This window comes from Aotus nancymaae, unplaced genomic scaffold, assembly GCF_030222135.1.
Source record: "Aotus nancymaae isolate 86718 unplaced genomic scaffold, 86718_ANA_hifiasm-v0.15.2.pri h1tg000020l, whole genome shotgun sequence".
NCBI classification, from domain to species: domain Eukaryota; kingdom Metazoa; phylum Chordata; class Mammalia; order Primates; family Aotidae; genus Aotus; species Aotus nancymaae.
Window position 1 is genome coordinate 40,527,776 of NW_026988432.1, and position 24,594 is coordinate 40,552,369.

The 24,594-nt window shown below is 40.7% G+C and overlaps 1 protein-coding gene across 8 annotated transcripts in view; it reads right to left on the bottom strand.

Moving 5' to 3' along the window:
• The window catches only part of FHOD3 (formin homology 2 domain containing 3), a 496,822-nt gene that overhangs the window by 200,165 nt on the left and 272,063 nt on the right, over positions 1-24,594 (bottom strand). For 5 of the 8 annotated variants that reach the window (XM_064379258.1, XM_064379257.1, XM_064379254.1 and 2 more), the window contains exons 1-2: positions 12,125-12,158; positions 9,282-9,376 (exon numbers count right to left, since the gene is read on the bottom strand). In XM_064379258.1, the coding sequence (XP_064235328.1) occupies positions 9,282-9,376; positions 12,125-12,143 (114 nt within the window). In that variant the 5' untranslated portion in view covers positions 12,144-12,158. Of the gene's footprint in view, positions 1-9,281; positions 9,377-12,124; positions 12,159-24,594 lie in introns of those variants that run through there. The other 3 variants (XM_064379256.1, XM_064379255.1, XM_064379250.1) reach the window with 1 other exon arrangement.

Sequence of the window (24,594 nt, forward strand, 5' to 3'; positions counted from 1 at the left end):
AGTTTTTGCATTTCCCCAAATCTTCTTCCAGATTACAGCTACCCACTTCTACTCTTCCTCCAGCTGCTAAAACTCAGCTGGTTGACCTGGGCTACAGGGGCAGAAGAGTCAAAGCTGTACGCTTAGTTTCTTCTTCTTGCATTCACAAGGATAATATCTCTGTAAGTTAAAATTCTGGTTTATCAGCAAGCCTCTGAAGAATTGAGGAGCCACAGTCAGTTCCCTGAAGACGATCATCTCAGCGTGAATGGAAGAAACTGCTGCTTAGCCCTGTGGCTGGAGACCCGTCTGGACGATGGGGCCTCCTCAGCCTGCTGCCCTCTTTGAGTCCTGGCCTGAATCACTTCTCTCTCACTCCAAGGTCTTCCTAAAACAATTACTAGTAAAACTTGCTTTTTCCCTTTTTTATCCTACTGAGAGTATTCTGACGTGGGGGCCTCTAACGTATCAAATCAGTGAGAATGAGTGTTCTGTGTACGCACAGCCAAGTGGCCAGCAGAAGAGCAACTGCCCTAAAGAAGCAGCTGGCATTTTACAGCCACAATGTCTCCAGCACAAATATTACATGACTATGCCATTAAAACCCATGGAATTTTAGAAATCTCATCTAACAAATGTTGATAAACATGCAAAAAATTCAAACACAACCTCATTCACTAAGTATATTTTCATGCCATTAGAAACAAAGCTCTTTAAATACAGCATAGCATTGGAAACAATTCAATTAAAAGATGAGAAAAATCAAATGAATAACAGTACATTCATATGACTCTGTATTATGTAGGCATTAAATATTGTGATTTAAAAATATTGTAGAAATACAGGAAATGCTTATAATATACTTAGAATTAACTCTGTAAGAAAAATTCAAAGAAAAACTAGAAGAAAAAGTACCCCAAAATGATGATCTTTATGTGGTAGTGTTTCTAGAAAATTCAGTAAATGTTTTAAAAAGTTATTTTTTATATCAATATTTCCTTATTATACCAGTAAACCTTAACTACTTTCATTTTTTGAGATGGGGTCTCTCTGTGTTATTCAAGCTGATCATGAACTGGGATCAAGGGAGCCTCCTGTCTTAGCCTCCCCATAGCTGGGACTACAGGCCCACCACACCCAGTTGCCGTATTTTTCTAAATCTGTTATCACTAACTGAATTATGAAAAAATTAGTCTTAATGAAATTTCTATTAATGAAATATATTTCAATTCAATTAATGTGGGAATCGTAAACAGAACATCCAATATCAAGGATGGACTTAAGACAACAGTGCAATTCAAGGATTAACTAACGTTCTAGTAACTCCCTTTGCCTGGACCATATAGAATTTGCTGGCTGAGTACATCTCATGCTATTGCAGTATATTTACAGCTTTTTTTAATAATATTAACAATTGGATTTCTGGCTTCCTGCTGGAAATCCAATCTCTCTTTTATCCCAACCTAACGATAAAAGAGAGAAAATCATTCACACCATAACTTTTCTTGAGCCTATCATACAGCTGGGGTTGCAGGAAAACCAAGTAGCCTGCAATCTGGGAGGGAGAGGGTACTACCCACCCAGAAAGGGTGAGAGGCCAGCAATGGCCTATCTGAGGCAGGGGAGGGGAAGAAGATGAAATCACTTATACAAAACGGTAGGAAAAATTCAGGCCGGCCGGGCACGGTGGCTCATGTCTGTGTTCCCAGCACTTTGGGAGGCCAAGGCCAGAGAATCACTTGAGTACAGGAGTTTGAGACCAGACTGGGCAACATGGTGAAATCCCATCTCTATCCAAAACACAGAAAATTAGCTGGGTGTGGTGGTGTGTGCCCTGTGGTCCCAGCTACTCAGGAGGCTGAGGTGGGAGGACGGCTTGAGCCTGAGCTGTTGAGGCTGCAGTAAGCTGAGATTGTGCTACTATATTTCAGTCTGAGTGACAGAGCAAGACCCTGTCTTAAAATAATAATAATAATAATTAAAAACAAGAAAACATCAGATAATAGTTTTAGCAAATTGTCACATGTCAACTGTGGGCTGCCATGAAGCATAAACCCCTTGGAACTGCAGACACAAAGGGATTTGGCATCCACCAGGAGGCTGCTCTCCATGGCACTCACAAACAAGCTGGGCGCAGGGCTGGGACCTAAGAAACTCTCCCCACAGCGCAGGTCTCGCAGTGCACAGCCACACAGCAGGCAGAACTGCAACAACCCTAAAGGACTAGGGTGGGGGGTGGGGAGCAGCTAGCACTGTGAAAGGGCGGGAAACCTCAGCCAGAGGCTTCTCCCCCTTGAGACAAAAGCCTTAAGCTATAGGGAAGGTCAATAAGGTGGTAGAGGAGAAGAGAAAAGAATAAAACCCCGTACTCCTAGGGCAGGGGTGGGAAGCCATCCTGGGCCTCTCCTGTTGCTCAGTGTTTTACATCTTCTTCTCTATTATCACCTGCATTTTACAGATGAAAAAAGCAACCCACACCAAGGATGGTGCGGGCGTGTGTGGCCCCAAAGCTCTGGCACTGACTATCAGATGCAGCATATCTAGATTCCAGGAAGGTCTTGTAAACCCAATGAAGAAACACAGCTGGATGGTCAGAGTTCAGCTGCTTCCCACTAATTGCACAATGGCCCTAAAATGCCCTGACTGATCAGTGTCAACCTGCAGGCTGCACTGGTTTATGCATTCCTTGTCTCTGTCCCACTGGACATTTTCATCAATGGCATGGAAGATCTGCTTATTTATTTTTTGTTAAATAAAATTAGCACTACAAGCTAATAACATAAAGAGCCAAAACAGAATTCTTAATTATCCTGAGGCTGGAACTCTGGCCTACAATCAATGGGGGAAAAATGCAAGGCCCTGAATGTAGATGTGAATCAGTCAATCACAGACACGCAGAATGGAAGAAACTGGCAGATAAAATGTGTAATGAAAACCTGGAAGGCTCAGTGGATTACCAGTTCAAATTGGGGCAACACCCAGGGCTGCTGCTAAAAGTTGTAACAAAGCAGAGGTGGGATTTGTGGAAGAAATTGTATCCCAGCTACCATATTACTATTCTTTGTACTACATGAACAGAAGAGTTGGTAACCAGTATGATGAGGAGTTGAAAATTATGTCCCCAAGGACTATCTGTAGCACCCATCAAGTTTAGCTTGGACAGGGTTCACATGGTAACTGCCTTTAAATACTCAATGAGCTTCCACAGCAAGTCAGAGTGTCTTGCTCAAGAAAGCAACGCACGAGCATTTGGTAATGACAGGTAATGCATGTCCCAAAAAGGAAGTCTTCTCACCAATTCCAGCACGCAACAGTGTCCCTGGGCAACCTAAGAAATGATCTGATGCTCCCTCTGCCTCCAGAAGTATCAGGAATGGGACTGATGTCAGAAACACCTTTAACATGACATTGCCATCTCTTCAAGGCTAGGATTCTATTATTTACATTATGTAACTTACAAAGCTTTTCAGCTTTCACCTACACGTTTGGGTCATCTGAGCAGATCACACAACAGTGTCATGCCAGTGGCTCCAAGACCAGAGAGCTCACCAAATCTCCTCTCCTCGTCCATTAGCCAGCATCTCCTGGGGCACACAGAGCACCAGGCTCCATGGCACTTAGCTCTCTTTGGAAATATTTCCTTCATCTCCAAACCAGTGTGCCCAAAGTTTTCTTGCCAACAAGCCCAAATTTCTAACTCTTCTACTGCCAGGGGCACTACCATATTTCTAGCTGCAGGGTCAAACTGTGACCCCCACCTTTGATTCCTTTTATTTTCTTATATCCAGAAACCTCCTCCTCGAAGGCTAGTCCTCAAAATGTCTCCATTTTTTCATTATTCTGTTTCCACTGCTTTCACCTCACAGCTGTGATACTGAGCTAACCCAGTAACCCACCCAGCTTCCCCATTCCTGTCAATTTCACCTGCTCCACCACTCGATTCTACACACCATGTTATTTCTCTTCATTTTGCAGTCTGAAGAAACTTTCAGCAATGTCCCCAGTGTTGGGGGTGGGGTGGCAGGCCAGTGGGAACACAGGTTCTCTAATGTGTATTAGTGTGAGTATGAGTGAGAGTGAGAGTGTGTGTGTGTGTGTGTGTGTCTGTGTGTGTCTGTACGTGCATGCAAGGAGGGCCATGGCCAAGGCTCCTCCAGCTAGGGCTACATAGGAGTACAGAGGTCTGCTCACCCTCACGCAAGTAGAAAGGAAGTCTGGAGAACTGTGATCAGCAATATGGGGCACAGCTGGAAGGATGAGCTTCGGTGGAGCTGATGGAAACATAGAGAGAGCAGAGCAAGCTAACCTGAGCAATGCTGACAGGGAAGCTTCCATGCCACACCAGCGCCCCAAGGCGCCCCTAAGAGGCAGCAAGGAGGGGAGAATTTGCCAGTCTCAGGGCCCTGAGGCCTTCCCTCTGGGCGAAAAGAGGATCCTTAGAGATAAAGAGACAGACTTTCTGTGCTAGGGTGAAAAAAGGGCCATACTTTATAGACGGAATCATTCTACCCCAGTTAATTAGAATTCCAGATGTATGAAGAGAAAAAAAAAATCCACACCCTGTGATAAGTCATGGGCCTGGCATCTGCCTCTTACCTCTGACTGGGGAGTTTAAAGATGGGCTCTTGTAAATAGAAAGAAACACTTTATTGAAAACACTTTTTCTTTCTTTTAAAAAGTCACTATTTGGCTATGAATGCATCATTTTCTCCCCTGGCTATGAGTCTCAAATATCTGCAAACATGCATTGCATAATGAGCCTCTGGCCGGCTGCAAAATCACATCTTGTTGCCTTTCATGGAAGAAAAATGAAGAATTATGAAAACACAGTGACAAGATTTTTCTACTCCAGTATCTCCTTTATCAACTCTGTGTCTGTATAAGGCAAAGGCAACTCGATGTCAAGGTAAAATTTTCAGGTCAAGATAAATCTGGCTCTTTGTCAAAAGAAAATGCTAGGTCCCCTGGCTTTCCTGATTTCTTAATTTGAATTGGGAAAACCTATTGCAGCTGTATTGACAAAACTGTATGTTTAAGGAGGAGATGGAGGCTTCATTCTCAAAACCTAAGGGTCTTGGGCTGATGTACCTGTTGTTCTTTTAAATCTTTCACTATTCAGATAGGGGTGAGAGAAGAGTGTCAGCAGACACTGTATTGGTTTTGTAAATAAGAGGTGATCTCATTAGAACCATGTAGACTGGAGATAAACTTGGCAGCTACTGCCTTTGTTAACTTTCAGTGACTAGCCTGGGACTTAGCACACCCTTCAGGGTGGCAGGAGACCTTCATCTGACATCACAGTTGGTGGGACCTCTGCAGAGTCGCTGTTCCTGGAATTCTCCTTTCCAACAACACAGGGAGCTCCAAGGCACAGGCTGACTCTTGGCTTCACTCCCATCTCATTGTGACCAGCACAGCGCAGAACACAGGTGCCAGAGACTATGCTAGACCTTCCTGTGGAAAAATAAAAGATGGAGACAGAAATACACACAGATCCAATGTTGGTGGCCCAAATGGCTGAGAAGGAGGCGAGTGTGCCACCTCAGACAGAGGCCCTAAGGAGGCACCCCAGAGTCCTGAACCACCGCTGAAGAAGCACACACTGAGTGTGCCATGGAGGAGGGGGAGGCTGGGAAAGCACAATTCCTACAAATGCATTTTTGAAGCTTTTTAATTTTATAATTTCCCCATGTTATTTAGAAATGCAATAAAGATTTTCCTGTGTGTTCGTTCCTTCTCTGTTGTTTATTTTCCTTACAGAATGATTCCAAAGTAAAGTCCACTAGATGCTGTTGCAACACCAGAGACTCCGAGCCATGGTGTGTGTTTCTGTTATTTCTGTTTTTTTCTCTGCTCCTCTTTTTCTTTTCCTTCTTCGTCTCTTCCCCTCCCTCTTTTCCATCTCTCCCTCTTCTTGTCTTTGAGCCATTCCTCTCTTAGTCTATTTGTGCTGCTATAAAAAAACACCTGAGACTGGGTAATCTGTGAAGAATAGACATGTATTTCTCCCAGTTCTGGAGGCTGGGAAGTCACAAATCAAGGCACTGGCTGGGAGTGCCCAGTCTCTCTGCATCCAAGAGGTGCCTGTTGCTGCATCTTCTGGAGGGAACAAAGGCTGTGCCCTCACACGGCAGAGAGTCGGAAGAGAGCAGACCCACTCTTTCCACAAATCCTTCTTATAAGGACATTAATCCACTCATGAGGGCAGAGCCTTCGTGACCTAACACCTCTCGACACTGTTGCATTAGGGATTAAGTTTACAACACAAACATTTAGGGAGGCACATTCAGACCACAGAATTCTCTATGTCATCTCTCCCTGCTCACAGCAATTCTTCCCCACACCTATCCCACGTTCCCTAACCTTGCCCTCACTCTATTCTCTGTCTGATAATGAGCTAACAGACTGTCAGTTTTTCTATCGTAAGCATGTTAGGTTTTATTTCCTTTTAGAAATAGGGGAAGTTGTTGGTGTTTTAACACGGCCATCATAAAACCATAAAGTTACCTTAATTCAGCTGTGACATGTACAAAAAAGTCAATCATTCTTGCAAAATCTCTTCCCATCTTCCTAGCTTTTAGGTCCTCAAGACCATTTAGAGTGCCTGGGGAGGGAGCAGCTTCCAAATGAACATGAAAGTTAGGGAGGGTTCCCAGCACAAGCAATGAAAAAGGAGAAAAAACTGAAACAGGATATGAGATATAAATCTTCCCTCAGCCTGGCTGAAGCAACCTAGATGGCCCAGCATTCCACTCAGCGTCCAAGGTCACCTACATCAGTTTCAAAACAGAGTCACTTCCATTTTCCACGGAAAACAAAGCCAAAACAATTTTTTAAAAAAGATTTTCAATCTTCTGAGGGAAGCCATAGCTGTTTCTAATATGAAATGAGGAAAATTTCTCTCATCAATAAGTACTAGAAAAAGGAAGACTGAGTGGACGATGTGAGGGTCACCCACAAATGTGGGACCCCATAGGGATTTGCATGCCAGTGCCAGTCACAGAGAAAAGGCCCTTCCAACCACACAAGGACACAATCACCAGGATTTTGAGAAGCCTGAGAAGGAGACACAGCCTAAAACTAGAACCAGGCTCATCCCCAAATCAAACCAGGGCTGAGTGCTCCCGAAGGACAGCAGAGTCCTTGAAAGGCAGGTGACTCCAGTGGTAGGGCCAGGGGATGGGCTCCCCAGCAGAGCACAGCACTATGGGAAGCTCCCCAGCAGAGCGCAGCAGCCTGGAAAGGCTCGTTCTAGTGGGGTGGGCAGTGAACACAGGGATGGGGGCAGAATGGGCAGACCACATGTGATATGGGTTGGTTCTATGTCCTCACCCAAATCTCACCTTGAATTGTAACAATTCCCACATCTTGTGGGAAGGACCCAGTGGGAAGGACCCAGTGGGAGGTAAGTGAATCATGAGAGTGGGTTTTTCCCATGCTGTTCTTGTGATAGTGAGTAAGTCTCATGAGAAGCTGATGGTTTTATAAAGGGTAGTTCCCCTGCACACACTCTCTTGCCTGCCACCATGAAAGATGTGCCTTTGCTCCTCCTCTACCTTCCACCATGATTGTGAGGCCTCCCCAGCCATGTGGAACTGTGAGTACATTAAACCTCTTGCCTTTATAAATTACCCAGTCTTGAGTATGTCTTTACTAGCAGGATGAGAACAGATTAATCCAACATGCTCTTCTGGGACCTAGCAAAGCTATGCTAATTCTGTGACCTATTTAAGTCAGGTTCAATTTCTGTATCCAGGCCCTCAAGATCCCCGACTCCACCTGACCATGATGCCACTCAGACACTCAGATCTCCACAATGCGCCACCTGCACCACACTCCAACCTTGGTGCATCTGTACCTGCTCAGGACAGGGTCCCTTATACTTCTTCTCCCAAATACCCCTGCAGCCAGGTCCCTAACACATGCTCCTCCACACCCCAGAAAAACCCAGAGAAGACTATGCCAGAGGCTTGCCCAGCTTTTGGCACACCTCATGTGATGGAGTACATCTGCTTCCTTGGCAGCACTTCCAGAGTCCTCAGGGACCTCGCAGCCAGGGCGTGGCTGGGGGTGATGTGCCAAGATGCATGGGGAAACCAGCTAGGCTTCATAATCAAGCACTGTTTCCTCAACTACCAAATGGGAATTATATTATTTACCTGATAATGGCCTCGTGAGGACTAAATGAGGTCATGCTTATAAAACACCTAGTATGGGCCGGATGTGGTGGTTCACACCTGTAACCCCAGCACTTTGAAAGGTTAAGGCAGGAGGATCACTTGAGGCCAGGAGTTCGAGAACAGAATGGCCAACATGGTGAAAATGTGTCTCCACTAAAAACACAAAAATTAGCCCAGGGTGGTGGGTTATGCCTTTATTCCCACCTACTTGGGAGACTGAGGCATGGGAATTGCTTAAACCCAGGAGGTGGAGGTTGCAGTGAGCCAAGATCATGTTACTGCACTCCAGCCTGGGCAATAGAGTAGGACTCAGTCTCAATAAATAAAATAAAATAAAATAAAATAAAATAAAATAAAATAAAATAAAATACCTAGTATGGTGCCTGGCAAATCTGTAATAAACAGTGATGACTTTTATAATTGATGTTAGAACTGAAAATTAATCTCAGATTCTTTTATCCATATAGGAATATGCATATACATATGTACAATGTATAAACATATACGTACACACATGAACATGAAATACAGGTGGTACACAGATCTTACATCTATGGTATAACCTTTTTTTTTTTGAGACAAAGTCTTGCTCTGTCACCCAGGCTGGAGTACAGTGGCATGATCTTGGCTCACTGCAGCTTCCACCTCCTGGGTTCAAGCAATTCTCCTGCCTCAGCCTCCTGAGTAGCTGGGACTACAGGTGTATGCCACCACAGCTGGCTAATTTCTTGTATTTTTAGTAGAGATGGAGTTTCACGGTGTTAGCCAGGATGGTCTTGATCTCCTGACCTCGTGATCCACCTGCCTCAGCCTCCCAAAGTGCTGGGATTACAGGCATGAGCCACCGCGCCCAGCCCTATGGTATAACATTTAATTATGAAAAACCAAAGGTTCCAAAGGCACTTGATTAAAGCTTAAGAGAAAATAGAAATGCATTAAAATTTCATGAGCCATTTGCAATTTAAGTGTATCTTATCTCTATAGAGTAGTAGTCCTCATTTATACTGTAATGGCTTGAAAAAAAAGTTGAACAAATTTCTTTCTGCAAAATTGACTCAAATAAAAACAAAAGGCAAGTGATAGGACAACTGAACAAAATAGTCAGCCATAACTTCCCCTTACCTTTGACCCAATGAGAGTATACAGCCACTGAATGGTTTCATTGTGGTTTATTACTCCATTCATTCCATCCACATACAACATGATCTGGCCCAAAGCTATAGAAAACAAGAGAAAAAGGAGACATCATAGATTTATATAGAATTATAATCTTCAGTGATCATAATGGCAATCAAGATTTTCATACTTTAAGTACACAGTGTCTTAAAAATCAAAACTGAGGAGAATCCCTGAGCTCTGAAATTAGCTAAATCTCCTTTCAGAGAGAAAGTGTCAAACAAGGGCTATGGAAGAAACAAGGGCTATTCTAGACTCCTGGAAGATGCAATTAAGGCACCGATCCAGTGACTGTTGTTTCTGTGTGCCTTGATGTATAAATGCATGCTTTTTTGTTTCTATATCTGTGTGTAGTCCCAGACAGGACAAAGATATTCATGAGATGGTGTCTGGGTTGTGGCCTCCCACTGGGGCCATAAGGACAAATGAAGTTTCCAAAAGCAACCTGTCCAGGGTCTCAGTCTGTGGTCAGCAAGTCTCAGATTCTGTGGGATCATCCTGAGCTAATCCAATTTTATTCCAACAGGTCAGCAATGTGTAGTTAAGTATTATGTGTAATTCCCTTTAAAGATTTTCAAGTAAAAAATTTCAGGTATGATGAAAATACATGATATCACACATTTGTCATAACATTAAATCCTAAATTCTTAGTTTAGGACGATATGGTCACCCATACGATCATTATTCTCCAAAAAGAAAATACTAGCTATTGTTTTTGTAAACATAAACTTAGTTTTTCAGCTCCATTAGTATCAAAATAATCTGGAGGACAGGTAATGAACAAACAGAAGTTGTATGCCCTAAAGGAAGCATATTTCACCCATAACTAATTGTCAGGACATTCACATTTTTTTAAAACAGCATGTTTTATGCTGGTAATAGTAGGACATCTTCTCTTAGAAAGTTGGAAAAACACAGAAGAATAAAGTGAAAATAATTCATATTCCCATAAAGATAACCATTCTTAAAATATTGATGTATTTTCTTACATTCTTTTTTATGCATTACACACACATATAAAGTTTGTATGTAAACTGTAGGAAACATTCTACATGAAATATGTTGATTAAAAAGAGTGAAACACGAAACAGTATACACAAATTCTAAGTATATAAATATATATGTAATATTAGAAAACTCGTTCTATCCAACAGAAGAGCAAGTAAGAAAACTGCATTGGTGGCCAGGCATGGAGGCTCACGCCTATAATCCAACACTTTGGGAGGCCGAGGTGGGGCATATCATATGAGGTCAGGAGCTCGAGACCAGCCTGACCAACATGGCAAAAACCCATCTCTACTAAAAATGCAAAAATTAGCCATGTGTGGTGGCTGGTGTCTGTAATCCCAGCTACTTGAGAGGCTGAGGCAGGAGAATTGCTTGAACTCAGGAGACAGAGGTTGCAGTGAGCTGAGATGGCGCCACTGCACTCCAGCCTGGGTGACAGAGCGAGACTCCGTCTCAAAAAAAAAAAAGGATAACTACATTATTCTGAGAAAAACTATGCTCCTAAATATGTAAGAACTCAAAAATTTTTTAAATTATTTGGACATACCCTTGACACAATAAGCAGTATATTTTGAGAAGTAACAGATTCATATTCTACTTAATGGTAAAACACTAGAAATATTCCTACTAATCAGGAATAATTTCTAAATGATGCTCATTAAACTCATGTATTATTTAACACTGCGATAGAATCTCAGGCAAATTTAATAACACATAAAAATAAGATATGAAATGGTTGGAAATAAATACATATTATAATAATTTGCAAGTAACATTATAGATACAATTTAAAAACTCACAGAATTTACTGAAAAGAGATTACAATTATAATCACATTTCTCATCCTAATGAGAAATCTATATGTAGCATTTGAATGTAGCATACAAAACGTTTGACGTAAAAATATATTAGATAAGTGGATCTATGACAATAAATGTTAAAGAATAGAATTATTGCTTTTTAAAATAGTAAATACAAACTAGTAAGAAAATATTAAATGCCAATAGAAAAAAGGCAAATCTATTTTATATGAGAGACAACAAATGTGTTTATAATATCATGCAAAATTGTTCACACTCACTATAATAAAACAAATGCAAATTAAAACAATAATAAGGTAGTGTTTACACTGAAATTGGCAGAGGTATTTTTAAAATGAATGATTATGTATCAAACACTAGAGAGGTTAAATAGCTTCATGCATCGCTGGTGGTAGGGCAAACTGGTAGAAACCTGCAATAAGGCTATCTAGGGCTCTAACTATTTGTAAAGTTGCCACGTATTTAGCACTCACTGTGTGCCAAGTTCTCAAGAGGGACTTTATAGGTATTATTGATAGAAGAGCCATCTGCAGGGGGTATTTTTACCCCCACTTGACAGAGAAAAAAACTGAGGCACTGAGAAGAGAGGAGTTGTGTCCAAAATTTCCATCACCGCCAAAGTAGCAGAGCCCAATTCCAGCCTTGGTGGGCAAGCACCTATGTGTTTATACTAAAAGCCTGAAAGTCTTCTTAAAGCCTTTCCCCAGTCATCACGATTGGGAAACCTATTCTGAGGAAATAGCTCTAAGTTTAAACAAACAAAATATTCTCACTCATAGGGGGGTGTTGAACAATGAGAACACATGGACACAGGGAGGGGAGCATCACACACTGGGGTCTGCTGGGGGAACTAGGGGAGGGACAGTGGGGTGCAGGGAGTTGGGAAGGGATAACATGGGGAGAAATGTCAGATACAGGTGATGGGGAGGAAGGCAGCAAACCACATTGCCATGTATGTACCTATGCAACAATCTTGCATGTTCTTCACATGTACCCCAAAACCTAAAACGCAATAAAATATATATTTAAATAAATAAGGAAGCAAAGGTGTTCACTGAAGCATTATTTAAAATAGCAAAATAACAACTAAAACACAAATACCTATCATGGTTCTAGAACTCAGCGTACATAGTCATTTACCAAAGCTATGTCCTAACCCGTAAAATGTTTCCCATAAAATAAGTAAAAAGCAAGTATAAACATCACATAATTAAATAAAACACTCAAATCTTCTTTTAGTTGAGATAAGGTCTGGAGCAGTGGTCACTAGACCACTAATCTTCTTTTAGTTGAGATAAGTCTGTTACCCAGGCTGGAGCAGTGGTGGCTCACTGCAGCCCTCACCTCCCATGCTCAAATGATCCTCCCACCTCAGTCTCCTGAGTAGCTGGGACTACAGACACATGCCACCACACCCAGATAATGGTTTTTTTTTTTTTTTTTTGAGAGACAACGTTTCCTTATGTTACCCAGGCTGGTTTCGAACTCCTGGGCTCAAGTGATCCGCCAGCCTTAGAATCCCAGAATGCTGAGATTATAGGCATAAGCCACTGTGCCCAGTCTTAACACTCAAATTTTCATACCAAGAAGAAAAGGAAATCCATAAAACATTAACCATTATGATTGAGTATATGTTCTTTGGATGTATTTTTCTTATTTTTCCCAGCTTTCTAATATGAGCATCGATACTAGAATACGTAATATGAAAAATATGTAAAAAAAAAAAAAAAAAAAGAACAAAAATAAGACTGAATAATGTAAGGTGTTACATGCTTTTGTTTTTAGAATTTTTTACTAGTGCACCCCTTCTTAGCTCCCCTCCCCACCCTTCTGCAGGAAGATGCAGCCCCCCACTTCATGGAAGAGCTCCATTCTGAGTCCCACTGTTGAAGAAGCCAATCCTGAGGTACATTTTAGCACCTTCCTTTAAATAAGCCTAACCACACAGGGAGAGAGGAGGTAGACTCTTTAGCCTTCTGGAAAGTATATCCACAGGGAAGACTCTCTCCTCGAGGCTGAGAAGCCAGGACTGAAAGCCTCCACCCTAAGAGCTCAGGTCCTCTGGTACTGCCCGGCGCCCAGGAAGCCAGGACACTATTACAATGGGAGAAGGCAAACTAAGATTTAAAAGCTGACTTGATCTGTTCCCTACAACATTCTACTAACTGATCACATTGGAAAAGGTGCGTCACTAGAAAGTTCATGTCTAATGGAATTCAAGTGCCCTATCACACTAATTTTTCATATTTTGATAATCAAATACCGATCACACTAATTTTTCATATTTTGGTAATCAAATCTTCCCCACTACATCTTTTTTGTACCCTACCCCCTAACACTAAAGCAATCCCGCCTATAAACCACTCCAAACACAAGATGGCGCTAAATAGATTCATGTGGGTTAATATTGCACTATGAGCAGCAAAAACCCAGCAACCTTAAACATAGGCCTGAAAATAAAATCCACACAGAAGAAAACAGATGCCCTGAAAACACATGTCTGGGTCACAGGAACCATGAAAATTCATGATTTGTGTTTTCAAGAAGGATTAGACTGTCTGTCAGAACACAGTAGTAGATGTCACCACGCAGGTCTAGGAAGAGAGCATTTCCTGTTCTGCCACTCAAGGAACTTACTACATTCGAGGTATATTTATTCATCTTTCTGTGCTTCAGTTTCTTCATGTCAAAAATGACACAGCAATACCATAGTCTTTATTTTTGAGAGGCATGGTGAGGAATGAGTTAGAACAGTGCCTCCACTGAACAGAAGCACATGCTGAACAAATCTCAAAGACCAAAAAGCAGCGAGCAAGCCCTCCGGGCTAACCTTACCCAGCTGTGGGTCATGAGATGTGGTGGAAGAACTCCTTGCTTAACTAGAAGTCACAAAGATTTTCTCTTATGTGTTCTAAAAATGTCTCGTTTTTCGCTTTATATTTAGCTGTTTGATTCAATTTGAGATAATTCTTATACGAAGAGGCTTAGATTCATGTTCTTTTTTTTTTTCATATGTCCAACTGCTATAACGCCATTTTTTAAAGAGACTGTCCTGTATTTCATTGCTTTGGCAAATTTGCCAAAAATCAACTGGTTGTGTCTGTATGGGTCTGTTTCCGTTCCATTGGTCTACCCCTTTGCCAGTACCACACAGTCTGCATCACCATAGCTTTACAGTAAATGTTAAAATCAGCCAGTGTGATTCCTCCTATTCATTCTTCTTTTTCAAAATTCTTTCAGCCATTCTTGTTCTTTTGCCTTTTAATAGAAATTCTGGAAGCAGCTTGTCTAAATCAACAGAAAAATCTTTTTGGAAATAATGTTAATCTATAAATTCTAGGAGAACTGACATCTTTACTGTGCTGAATCTTCTAATCTATAAACCTATTATGTTTATTCATTTATTATACACCTTCACAGATTACTTTTATCTGTGTTCTATAGTTTTCAGCTATAGATGCAATATATGTTTGTTTGAGGATGTATATTTTTGCCAGATTTATAAGTAGTTCGCAGTCTTTGGAGTTACTACAAACGGTGTTTTAAAAACTTTCCATTCCCAATTGTTTATTATTAGTATATAGAAACAAAATTGATTTTTGTATATTGGCCTTATATTCTATAACTTGGTTAAACTTATCAATTCTAAGAGTGTTCGATTTTTTGTTTTGTTTTTGTAGATTTCCTGGAATTTTGTACAAAGACAATAACGCTGTCTGTGAACAAGAACAATTTTATTTTTTCCTTCTCAATCTATATCCCCCTTTCCCATCCCTATAGCACTGGTGAAGACTTTCAGTATAATATTCAGTGGGAGTGGTGAGAGTGAACACCCTTGCCTTGTTTCTAATATTAGAGAGAAAGCATTAATGATCATTTACCATTAATTATAATGTTAGACATAGTTTTTGTAAATTGCCTTTTATCAAGATGAGGAAGCTTCTCCAATTTCTAGTCTGCTAAGAGCTATTTTAAAATCATGAATGGATGAATTCTGTCAAATGCTTCTTCTGCATCAACTGATATGACTGTGTTTTTTCTTCTTCAGACTGTTAATGCAGGTTACACTAACTGAATTTCAAATACTGAATGAGCCATGCATCCTTTTTGACCATAGTATATTATTCTTTTTATATATTGCTGGATTTGATTTGCTAATATTTGTTGAGGACTTTTTGCATCTTAGTTCACAACGAATATTGTTCTGTGTATTTTGTGTCTGGTTGTTATCCCATGGTAATAACAACCTCATAAAATGGATTGGAAGTGATCACTCCTCTTCTGTTTTCTGGAAGAGATTTTGTAAAATCGGTTTGGTCTTTAAATGTTTGGTGGAACTCACCAGGAAACCATTTGGACTTGGAGATATTTTGTTCAGAAGATTAACTGCAAATTACATTTCTTGAATAGTTACTGTAATGGGGCTGGTCAGGTTATCATTCCATCTTGGGTGGGTTTTGGTAGTTTGTGGTTTTTAAGGAAATGATCCATTTAAGGAATTGATCCATTTCATCTAACATATCAATTTTATGTGCTGAGAGTTGTTCACGGTATTCTAATTCATTTAAGTGAAGTCTTATCCCGTTTCATTCCTAATGTTAGCAATGCATGTCTTCTCTCTTTTTTCATTTGTCATTCTTGTTGGTCAACTTTTTCTTTTCAAAGAACCAGCTTTTTGTTTCATTGATTTTTCTCTGTTTCTCTGCTTTCAACTTCATCAATTTCTACTTTAATTATTTTCTTCCATTTATTTTTTACTTCACTTTTCTTACTCTAGTTTCTTACAATAGGTGCTTATATTATTATTTCTCTCTTTTCTAATATATGCAGGTAATGCTAGAAATGTCCCCCATGTATTGCTTCAACCACATCCCACGAATTCGATATGCTGTATTTTCATTTTCATTTAGTATAAAATGATTTCTAATTTCCATTGAGAATTCCTCTTCAACACATGGATTATTTAGAAGTGTGTTAATTTCCAAGAGTTTGGACGTATTTATGTTATCCTAAATAGTTCAGTTTACAGTTTAGTTGTATTTACAGTTCAGTTGTATTATAGTCAGAAATTACATTATCTCATTTCTTTTAAATTCGTTATGGTTTGTCTTATGACTCACGATATGATCTTTATTGGTGAATGTTTTATGCATATTTGAAAGTAATATGTATTCTCTGTAGTTGGGTAGAGTTTTCTAAAGATGTCAATTAGAAATAGTTGGTTGATGGTGCTATTCAGTTCCTTCACAGCCTTGCTGATTTTCAGTCTGTCAATTCCATTGATTACCAAAAGAGAGGTATTGAAGTCTCCAGCTACAACAGAACTTTTTCTATTTCTTATTTTAATCCTGTTTTTGCTTCATATATTTTGAAGCTTTAGTTTTCTGGGTGACCTGATCCTTTTGTCATTATAATGTCTGCTTTACCTCAATTATTTTCTTTGCTCTGAAGCCTACATCTCTTCTTCTAATAACTAATACAGCCACTTCACCTTCTTTGGAGTAGCATTTGCATGTTTTCTTTTCCTGCATTCTTTTGCTTTTAACTACCTATAGAATTATAATTAAAGTGGGTTTCTTGTAAGCAGCATTTAGTTGGGTCTTGTTTCACTTATTTATTAATTTCTGTCTTTTAATTACTGTGATTAGACCAGTCATATATCATGTAAGTACTAATGTGTTTTAATTACGGTCTTTCTGAGTCCACCTGGTAAGCTTTTTACTTTGGTTATTGTATCTTTCATTTCTAAATTTTCCATTGGGTTCTTCTTTATATCTTCTATTTCTTGCTGAGACTTTTCATTTTTCTATTCATTTCAATAATGTTCACTTTTACTTCCTGAAGCATTTTCATAATAGCTGCATTAAAAACTGACAAATCCAATATCTGTATCAACTTGGCCCTGGGGTGGTGATCTATCTTTTCCCATGCAAGTTGAGATTTTCCTAGTTTATTGTGTGCCAAGTAATTTTGGCTTATCTCCTGGATATTTTAAAAATAATGTTACGAAACTCTGGGTTTTGTTTAAATATTACAGAAAATGTTGATATTTTTGTTTAAGCAGCCAATTAACCTGGTTCAGTTTGAGCCACAAGTTCTGACCTGTCTTCTGTAGTTCCAATATCAGTTCAGTTTTCAGAGCCCTTGCTGGCTCATTTGATTCAGTCCTATATGTGTACCAACAAGTGGACAGCCTGGGGCCTGGGCAGTATCTATGTTGTTCAGTTCTCAAAGTCATTGCTATGCTGTTTAGGGTTAGATTTGTGCATACAGTCTGTGTGGAGCCCAGGGGTTCACATAAAACTTTGTGGGTCACATTCCTTCTCCTGCTCCATTATATTCCTGATATGTTTAAGTTCCCTGAGGTTCCTTCCATCACTTTTTTTTTTTTTTTGTGAGACAGAGTCTTGCTCTGTTGCCCAGGCTGGAGTACAGTGGTCCCACCTTGGCTTACTGCAAACTCTGCCTCTGGGTTCAAGTGATTCTGGTGCCTCAACCTCCCGAGTAGCTGGAATTACAGATGTGGCGCCACCATACCTGGCTAAATTTTTTTGTATTTTTAGTAGAGATGGGATTTTGTCCGGTTGGCCAGGCTTGTCTCAAACTCCTGACCTCAAGTTATCCATCTGCCTCAGCCTCCCAAAGTGCTGGGATTACAGGTGTGAACCACCATGCCCATCTGAGGGTCCCCCTTCTTAGCTCTTCAGCCAGAGACCTGGAGCATTATTTAACCTGTTCAGCCACTTAATTTCTATGGCTGTAGCCACATCTGGGCCAAGCAGAACAGAGAAGGAGAAAACAGACTGCTGTGAGTGAATTTCCACCCCACTCTTCAGAGTTTTAGGTGCCTATAGGCCCCTGCTGTTCTCACCATGGGGATTACCTGGTGGAAAGGGGGCAAGATAACAGAGTGAGAAACATGTGGGACTTCTGCACTGAGTCCCTTTTCCTCCTACTCAAGCCAGAAATAGAAAGATTCATCTTGAATTCTCTCTGTCCACACCCAAGTCCACTTCTGGGTTTTGTGCTAATTTGAGTCCAGACCAGAGAATACTAGAAGAAAAATGTTAAAAGAACTGTCAGTTCAATATTTCAAGTTCTAGTCTTCTTCCCCAGATGCTTTGCTGGAAGCAGGACTGAAAGGTTTTGCCTGCCTGCTATCATTTACTCTTCAGAGTCTTCAAACAGTTGCTCTGAGTATTTTTATCCTTGAATTTGTTGGGAAAGACAATTGAATAGTTGTCTTTATAGGTCTTATAGTTGAAATCATTCAGAAAGACAGTGTCCTGTGTACTTACTCTATCTTACTCCAAACCAAAACTCCTAGCTGTTTTTACAATAAGTAATCTAGCAGCAATGTGGAAGGTGGCCTGCATCGAGCAACTCCTGGGGCCAGGGTCCATTCACAATTCTGTCTCGGCATGCTAAGCCCATGGTTTTCAATCCTTTCTCTTCTTCTTCCCTTCTTCCATCTCTTCCTCCCTTCTTTCCTTCCTTTTCTTCTTCCTTCCTTCCTTCCTTTTTAAAGCTGGTAACCTTTTACTACAAGGAACCATTAAAAGGAAGCCTTACAGACAACAGCTAACTCCCAGATGCTTTGCTGGAAGGAGGATTGAAGGGTTCTGACTGCACTTCCCCATCAGCGCTAGACACTCCCCACCCCGCCTACCTCAGTAAGTTGTAAGAGGCCCTGTTAACAGGGCACATCACCCAGTCACCAAGGCTAGACACTGGAGTTCACTGGATACCTGCATTTTCAAATACCACTAGAAAGTTGTGAAATCAACCAAATAAGTTCAGACTAGTAATGCATATTTTTCAATAAATAGAACAGAAAATGAAGTACACTGCACTTATTAAGGGAAATACTGTTCTTACTTTCATTTCATATAAATATATATATTTTTTCCTGTAGGTCTCCAACCAAAAAAGTCTGGAATCTGCTCTTCCAGGCTCCTTTCCTTTCCTCATCCTCCACTTTCAGTGAGTCACCCAGTGCCCTTCATTATTCCTCTGAGACAGGCCTTCTCTTTCTCTCCACCACTGCCTCAGTTTCAAAGTTTATGATCTCTTCTGGACTATAGCAACTGTGGGTCCTGGCTGGTCTCCCACCTTTGATACCCACTCCTTTTCAAATCTATAATAGATGTTCTTACCACTGACTTTTCCAAGGTACCAAATATGTCAGCTGAAGCTGGAACACTTTCTGGTTCCCTCTTGCTCATGACAAGGCCCTGGGTCCCCTTACCCCTTCAACCAACCCTCTGGCCCTTCAGCTTCTTGCTCAAACCATCTGGGCTCCTTTGTCTCTGAGCCGTTTGCTACCATCTCAAGGCTTTGACTCAAAGCTTATCAATTTTCAGTGAGTTAAACATCATTTACATTTAAGATAAGTCCTTACATATATTCATGCTACAAACAGAGCTACACTTGATTTAAATTTTTTTTTTTTTTACACATTGGAGATATACAAGGATCTGATACCAAATCAGTTATTTGCTTGTTCATGTCCCATCCTTTAGCCAAAGATACTGAAAATGCCACTGATGAAGTTGAAAGATTATCTCTTCCTGGCAAAATCACCTAACTTTTTGCATAAAGAGCTCTTAAATATTGCTGCCCTGTATAATCTTTAAATCAATCCTTCATCCATTCTTCCTTTTTCTACATGACAGTGAAATTAAGGTTGCATGTGTTCTATAAATGGGTACAGAGATCCAAGAGCTATAATCCTGTTTAAAGGAGTTATCTAGTTTAGGTCTAAGTATTTTTAATGCAGTTTTTTGAAAGCATTACTATAACTATAGATATTTCACAACTTTTACAACAAACCAGCCCTTTTTATGTATTAGATAAGGTTCTGGTTTTAAAAACCAAGTGTCCCCTTGCATAGTTGAGGCCACAGAGTTCCACCATGAAATGCGAGATTCCTCTCACTGACGTGTGAGCATTTTGGCGTTTCTGTCCTCCCGGTCTTCCCACTCTTGACTTGATTTTCTTTTACCAAAGCAGTTTAAAGAGAACACTTTTCTGTTGCCATTCTATAAGATATTTTGCCATTTAAGAATGTAGCTGGAAATAATTCCTATTTATTTCTACCAAAAGTACAGAAAAAAAATGAATGAATGGTAAGAAAAATTAAAGAAACTTACCACAAGGGCAACTATAAGCAAATATTCTGCTTAAGCAAATATCAGTGATAACTAGGGTTTCATTTTGTTTTGGGAGGAATGATCTGTGATTTGCACATTGGGAATGAAGATGGGGATACGGTAGGGTACAATCAGTCCTTCCAAGAGCCCCACACTAAGCACCAAGATAGGCACTGCTTTCTCCAGTTAGAACAGAGGAGCTCTGAAAACGTGCAGTGAGGCTTTAAATCAAAGTGATCTCCAGAGAGAAAAACAAAACACAACTGTTAATGCTACTCACACCTTATCTTCTGAGAAGGGCTAATTCATCTTAAAGAAGGGATTTCAGTGAATTTTAATCAGACCATTAAAATTCACTCTTCCTAACTCTGAACTGGATTTGTCTACCCCTAATTTCCATTATACACTAGAGCCCGCAGTAAATATTAAAAAGAGGTTGATATTGTTGACATTCTTGGAACTAAATGAAGACCTTGGAGTCTAGTTATTATTCTTTTCCACTTAATTGTCTGCCCTAAATAACAAGCTCTGGTCCAGTTTTCCCCAAGGGCAACTGTCAAAGAAATACTCTTTCAACACCGATTATAGCATGAAAATTAAGGAGAGTAAGCTGCCAATTCTAGGCTGGAGACAAGAATTTAATCAGTACAAAGAGCTCCAACAAGGTGTCAAAGTTTTGAGTCCCTTGCTGACATTTAGCAGCATTTGCAATGCAAATTTTTCTAAAGCAGTCTTAGATTACTACTCTCTGTCTACCTTAGAATGACCATTTCCTAAGGTCCCCCAACAAAGTTGTTAAATAAATCAGATCTAATATTATCCCCTAACACTTGCAAGCTTAACTCTTAGTAACTTTCAAAGGACGAAGGGCCCGTTCCCCCTCCCTCCTCCCCAGGCGTTCCAAACAGAATCACTGACATCGATGTGCTTCTTTCTGATAGACCTTCCTTCCCACCAGGATATTACGTAACCAAGCTCTCTGCATTCATCTCCCATCTAATGCACACAGAAGGTTTGTTTCTGATCTATTCATTCACCTTCCCAATAGCAGCAAAGTTTATATCCCAGATTCCCATACTAAAGATTGAAAAGAAGCCCTCATCAGCCACTTGTACAGAAACAGGTGCTTCATGACTGCTACGCTGTAGCAGCTTCAGTCACACCTATGCTTCCCACCCTCTCCCAGTCTTTCCTGTTCTACATTCCCCCATTTTATAGATAAGGAGACACCAAAGGAATGAAGAAAAGTATAATAGATTAGCAAGTTTTGAACCTCTAAAATTTTTTGGCAGACTCCTAGTTTCTCTATGGAAAGAAAAACAGTCATTTTAATGATCTGTTCTATAATGATCTTCCAAAACTTACATCAAATGAAATACCAGTGGAAGCACACAGCCTCCCCAAAGCAGGTCAGAGCCACAGGTGGAATGAACCAGAAATGGGCTCTGCAGCAGGGTCTGCAGTGGCTGGCCTGTCTCATTCACTCTCATGTGCTCAAATGTACTCTGGCTCTTCCCACTGGGACCTGGAGTGACACCAAGTCAGTGACAAAGGCTTGACCAGTGACCCCAAGAAAAGCAGCTCCTCCTGGCCTACTGAGGACCCACACAGGACGCATACACTTAGGGCATCTGTCCCTGACTGACAGGCATCTGTCCCCAACTGACATTCCTGTTTACCAGGTGACAGACGCAATGAACACCAGGCATAGAGAAGAGTAATTAAACCCAAGCAGAGTGAACTGGAGCTCATAAACACCCAGATTCAGAGAAGGGTGAGGCTGGTATGAGCCTGAGTAATCACAGGAAGATTCACGGAGAAGCTGACGAGAAACATACCTTAAAGGATGGGGCACACTTAGCTGAAAGAAGACACATGAGTTTCCAGGGCATGAGAAAAGAAAAGGTACCAGAATAGTTCCCCTGAGTTTTGCTTCCAAGACAGTACCTCATCAAGAAAACTCACAGAACTTAGACCCATGGAGAAGCTGGCTTGCATGTTATCTCCACCATTTCCTACTTCCAAAAAGTGCAAATCATCCAGCCTATGGAGCTTACACAGTCATAAAGTGGAAGACAAGTCCAACCTGGATCCTTTATGGTTAGGATGAAATATGCTGATGTATTAGTATAGAACTTGGCTGATGGTTGGCCATTCTTGTTCAGGCTGTTACGCTAATTAACCTCTCTGGACTTCAATGGTATCATCTGAGAGACACAAGGGTTTAACCTGAAGACCTCCAAAACTCCCAGCTCCAAGGTAACATTATTCAAAAGCCCCTGCAGCTGTGTAATATGAAGCTGTGTAATATGTCTGGCACTAGGGAGCACGCTTGGACTAGGTGTTTCTATCTGCAGTCTGAGGTTTCAGACATGATTCCACAAACCTGCCTTATTAATATACAACCCTTCATAAATCAGTCCTCTGTAACAATCAGAAATAGGTTTTTGGGTGTTATGTAAAACAGTAAGAGAATATGCTAGTATATTAACGCTGTACTTCTCTCTATCTAGGATTTCAACACCTTTAGAATTTTAACTCTAAAAACCCTAAATTTACTAAACTTCCTAACTTACTAAATGTCACTAACCACGATGACTCTGTGTCTAGAAACACTTACCTGAGGGGACTGGCTGCTAGGCCCCTGCAAAGGCCACAGAACCTTTGTCCTGCGAATACCTGATGGCTGGCATCCCAGGCACTGACTGACAGGCTCAGGATTTCCAGGCCTGGCCACAGAGGAGAATCATCACGTCAGAGCCTTAAACGATTGGCCCTCTCCACCTCTTGGATCTCACTTCCAGCACCTGATTGACATGGGCGTGTGCGTGGATCGGACATTGATGTTTGCCAGGACTCCACAGGTGAGTCTCCTGTACAGTCAGGGATATAAGCCACTGCTCAATGCTAAACCAAATTATTACTTTAAAGGTTGTGCTTGAATTAAGGCTCTCCCCAGCAGGCTCAGCATCAACACTTGCTTCTCACCGAAACCAAGCTAAAAGGTAAACACAGGAATAACCTAAGTTCCCATGTCCTGCTCGCCAATGAGGCAGAGAACTATGGCTAGGGATGAGGTAGGAGGTGCTGGTGCTCCCTTCTCAGCAGGCTCCAAATGGCTGGAAATGGCATCTGAGTGTCATCTATGTTTGCTAAGCTGCACAGCCACATGTTTGATAGACACAGTTTCAAAATTTCAACTCTTAAACATTTTAAAATCATATCATGCAACATAGTAAATAATGTTTTTAAACAAGATAGTCTCTTACTTTCTTCCCAGAGGACTTGATTACTTTATTACAGATCTCTACAATGGGACTTTTTAAAAATGAAGATCCAATGTAGTTGTCACGGCCAGGTACAGTGGCTTACCTCTGTAATCCCAGCACTTTGGGAGGCCGAGGTGGGTGGATCATCTGAGGTCAGACATTCAAGACCAGCCCGGCCAACGTGGTGAAACCCTGTTTCTACTATAAGTACAAAAATTAGCCAGGCATGGTGGTGGGCGCCTGTAATCCCAGCTATTTGGGAGGCTGAGGCAGGAGAATTGCTTGAATCGGGGAAGCAGAAGTTGCAGTGAGCCAAGATTACCCCATTGCACTCCAGCCTGGGTAACAGAGTGAGACTCCATCTCAAAAAAATATAAAATAAAATAAAACAAAATAAAATAAAAATATAGTAGTCACTTGCCTACCATTTAGCAAAACCTATATTATTGGGAAGTATTAGAAGCCTGCCCAACGTATTTTTAGTCATATTGGTTTTGTGTATTTTATGACCTAGAACAATACCAACACAAGCATAACGGTCAAAGAACCAGAAATCTTCCTATTGTGACCCCACTCAATCATCTTTATCAGCTCTAACTTGAAGGTATTCAAAGAACAAAGATGGAGTTGGGGGTAAGGGAGATTGAAGAGCTAGTGCCTAATGGGTATATAATTTCTGTTTGAGGTGATGAAAAAGTTTTAGAAATAAATAGTGAGTGATAGTGGTACAACATTATGAAGATATTTAATGTCACTGAATTGCACAAAAATGGTTAAAGTAGTTTTATGATATATCTACAATTTAAAAAGTCAAAATCAAATCATATCAAAAATACTACTTCTCAAAAAACTAGCAACCTCATAGCCACAGCAGAAAATCATAAAAGTAACTAAGTCCTCCTGACTTGGACGTGTGCTTTAACAGTTCTGGGGGTGTTTCCCTGAGCACAAACAGGTATGAGACAATGCGGCCCTACGCAGCTGAGCCATGTGACAAGGCTGAGTGTCC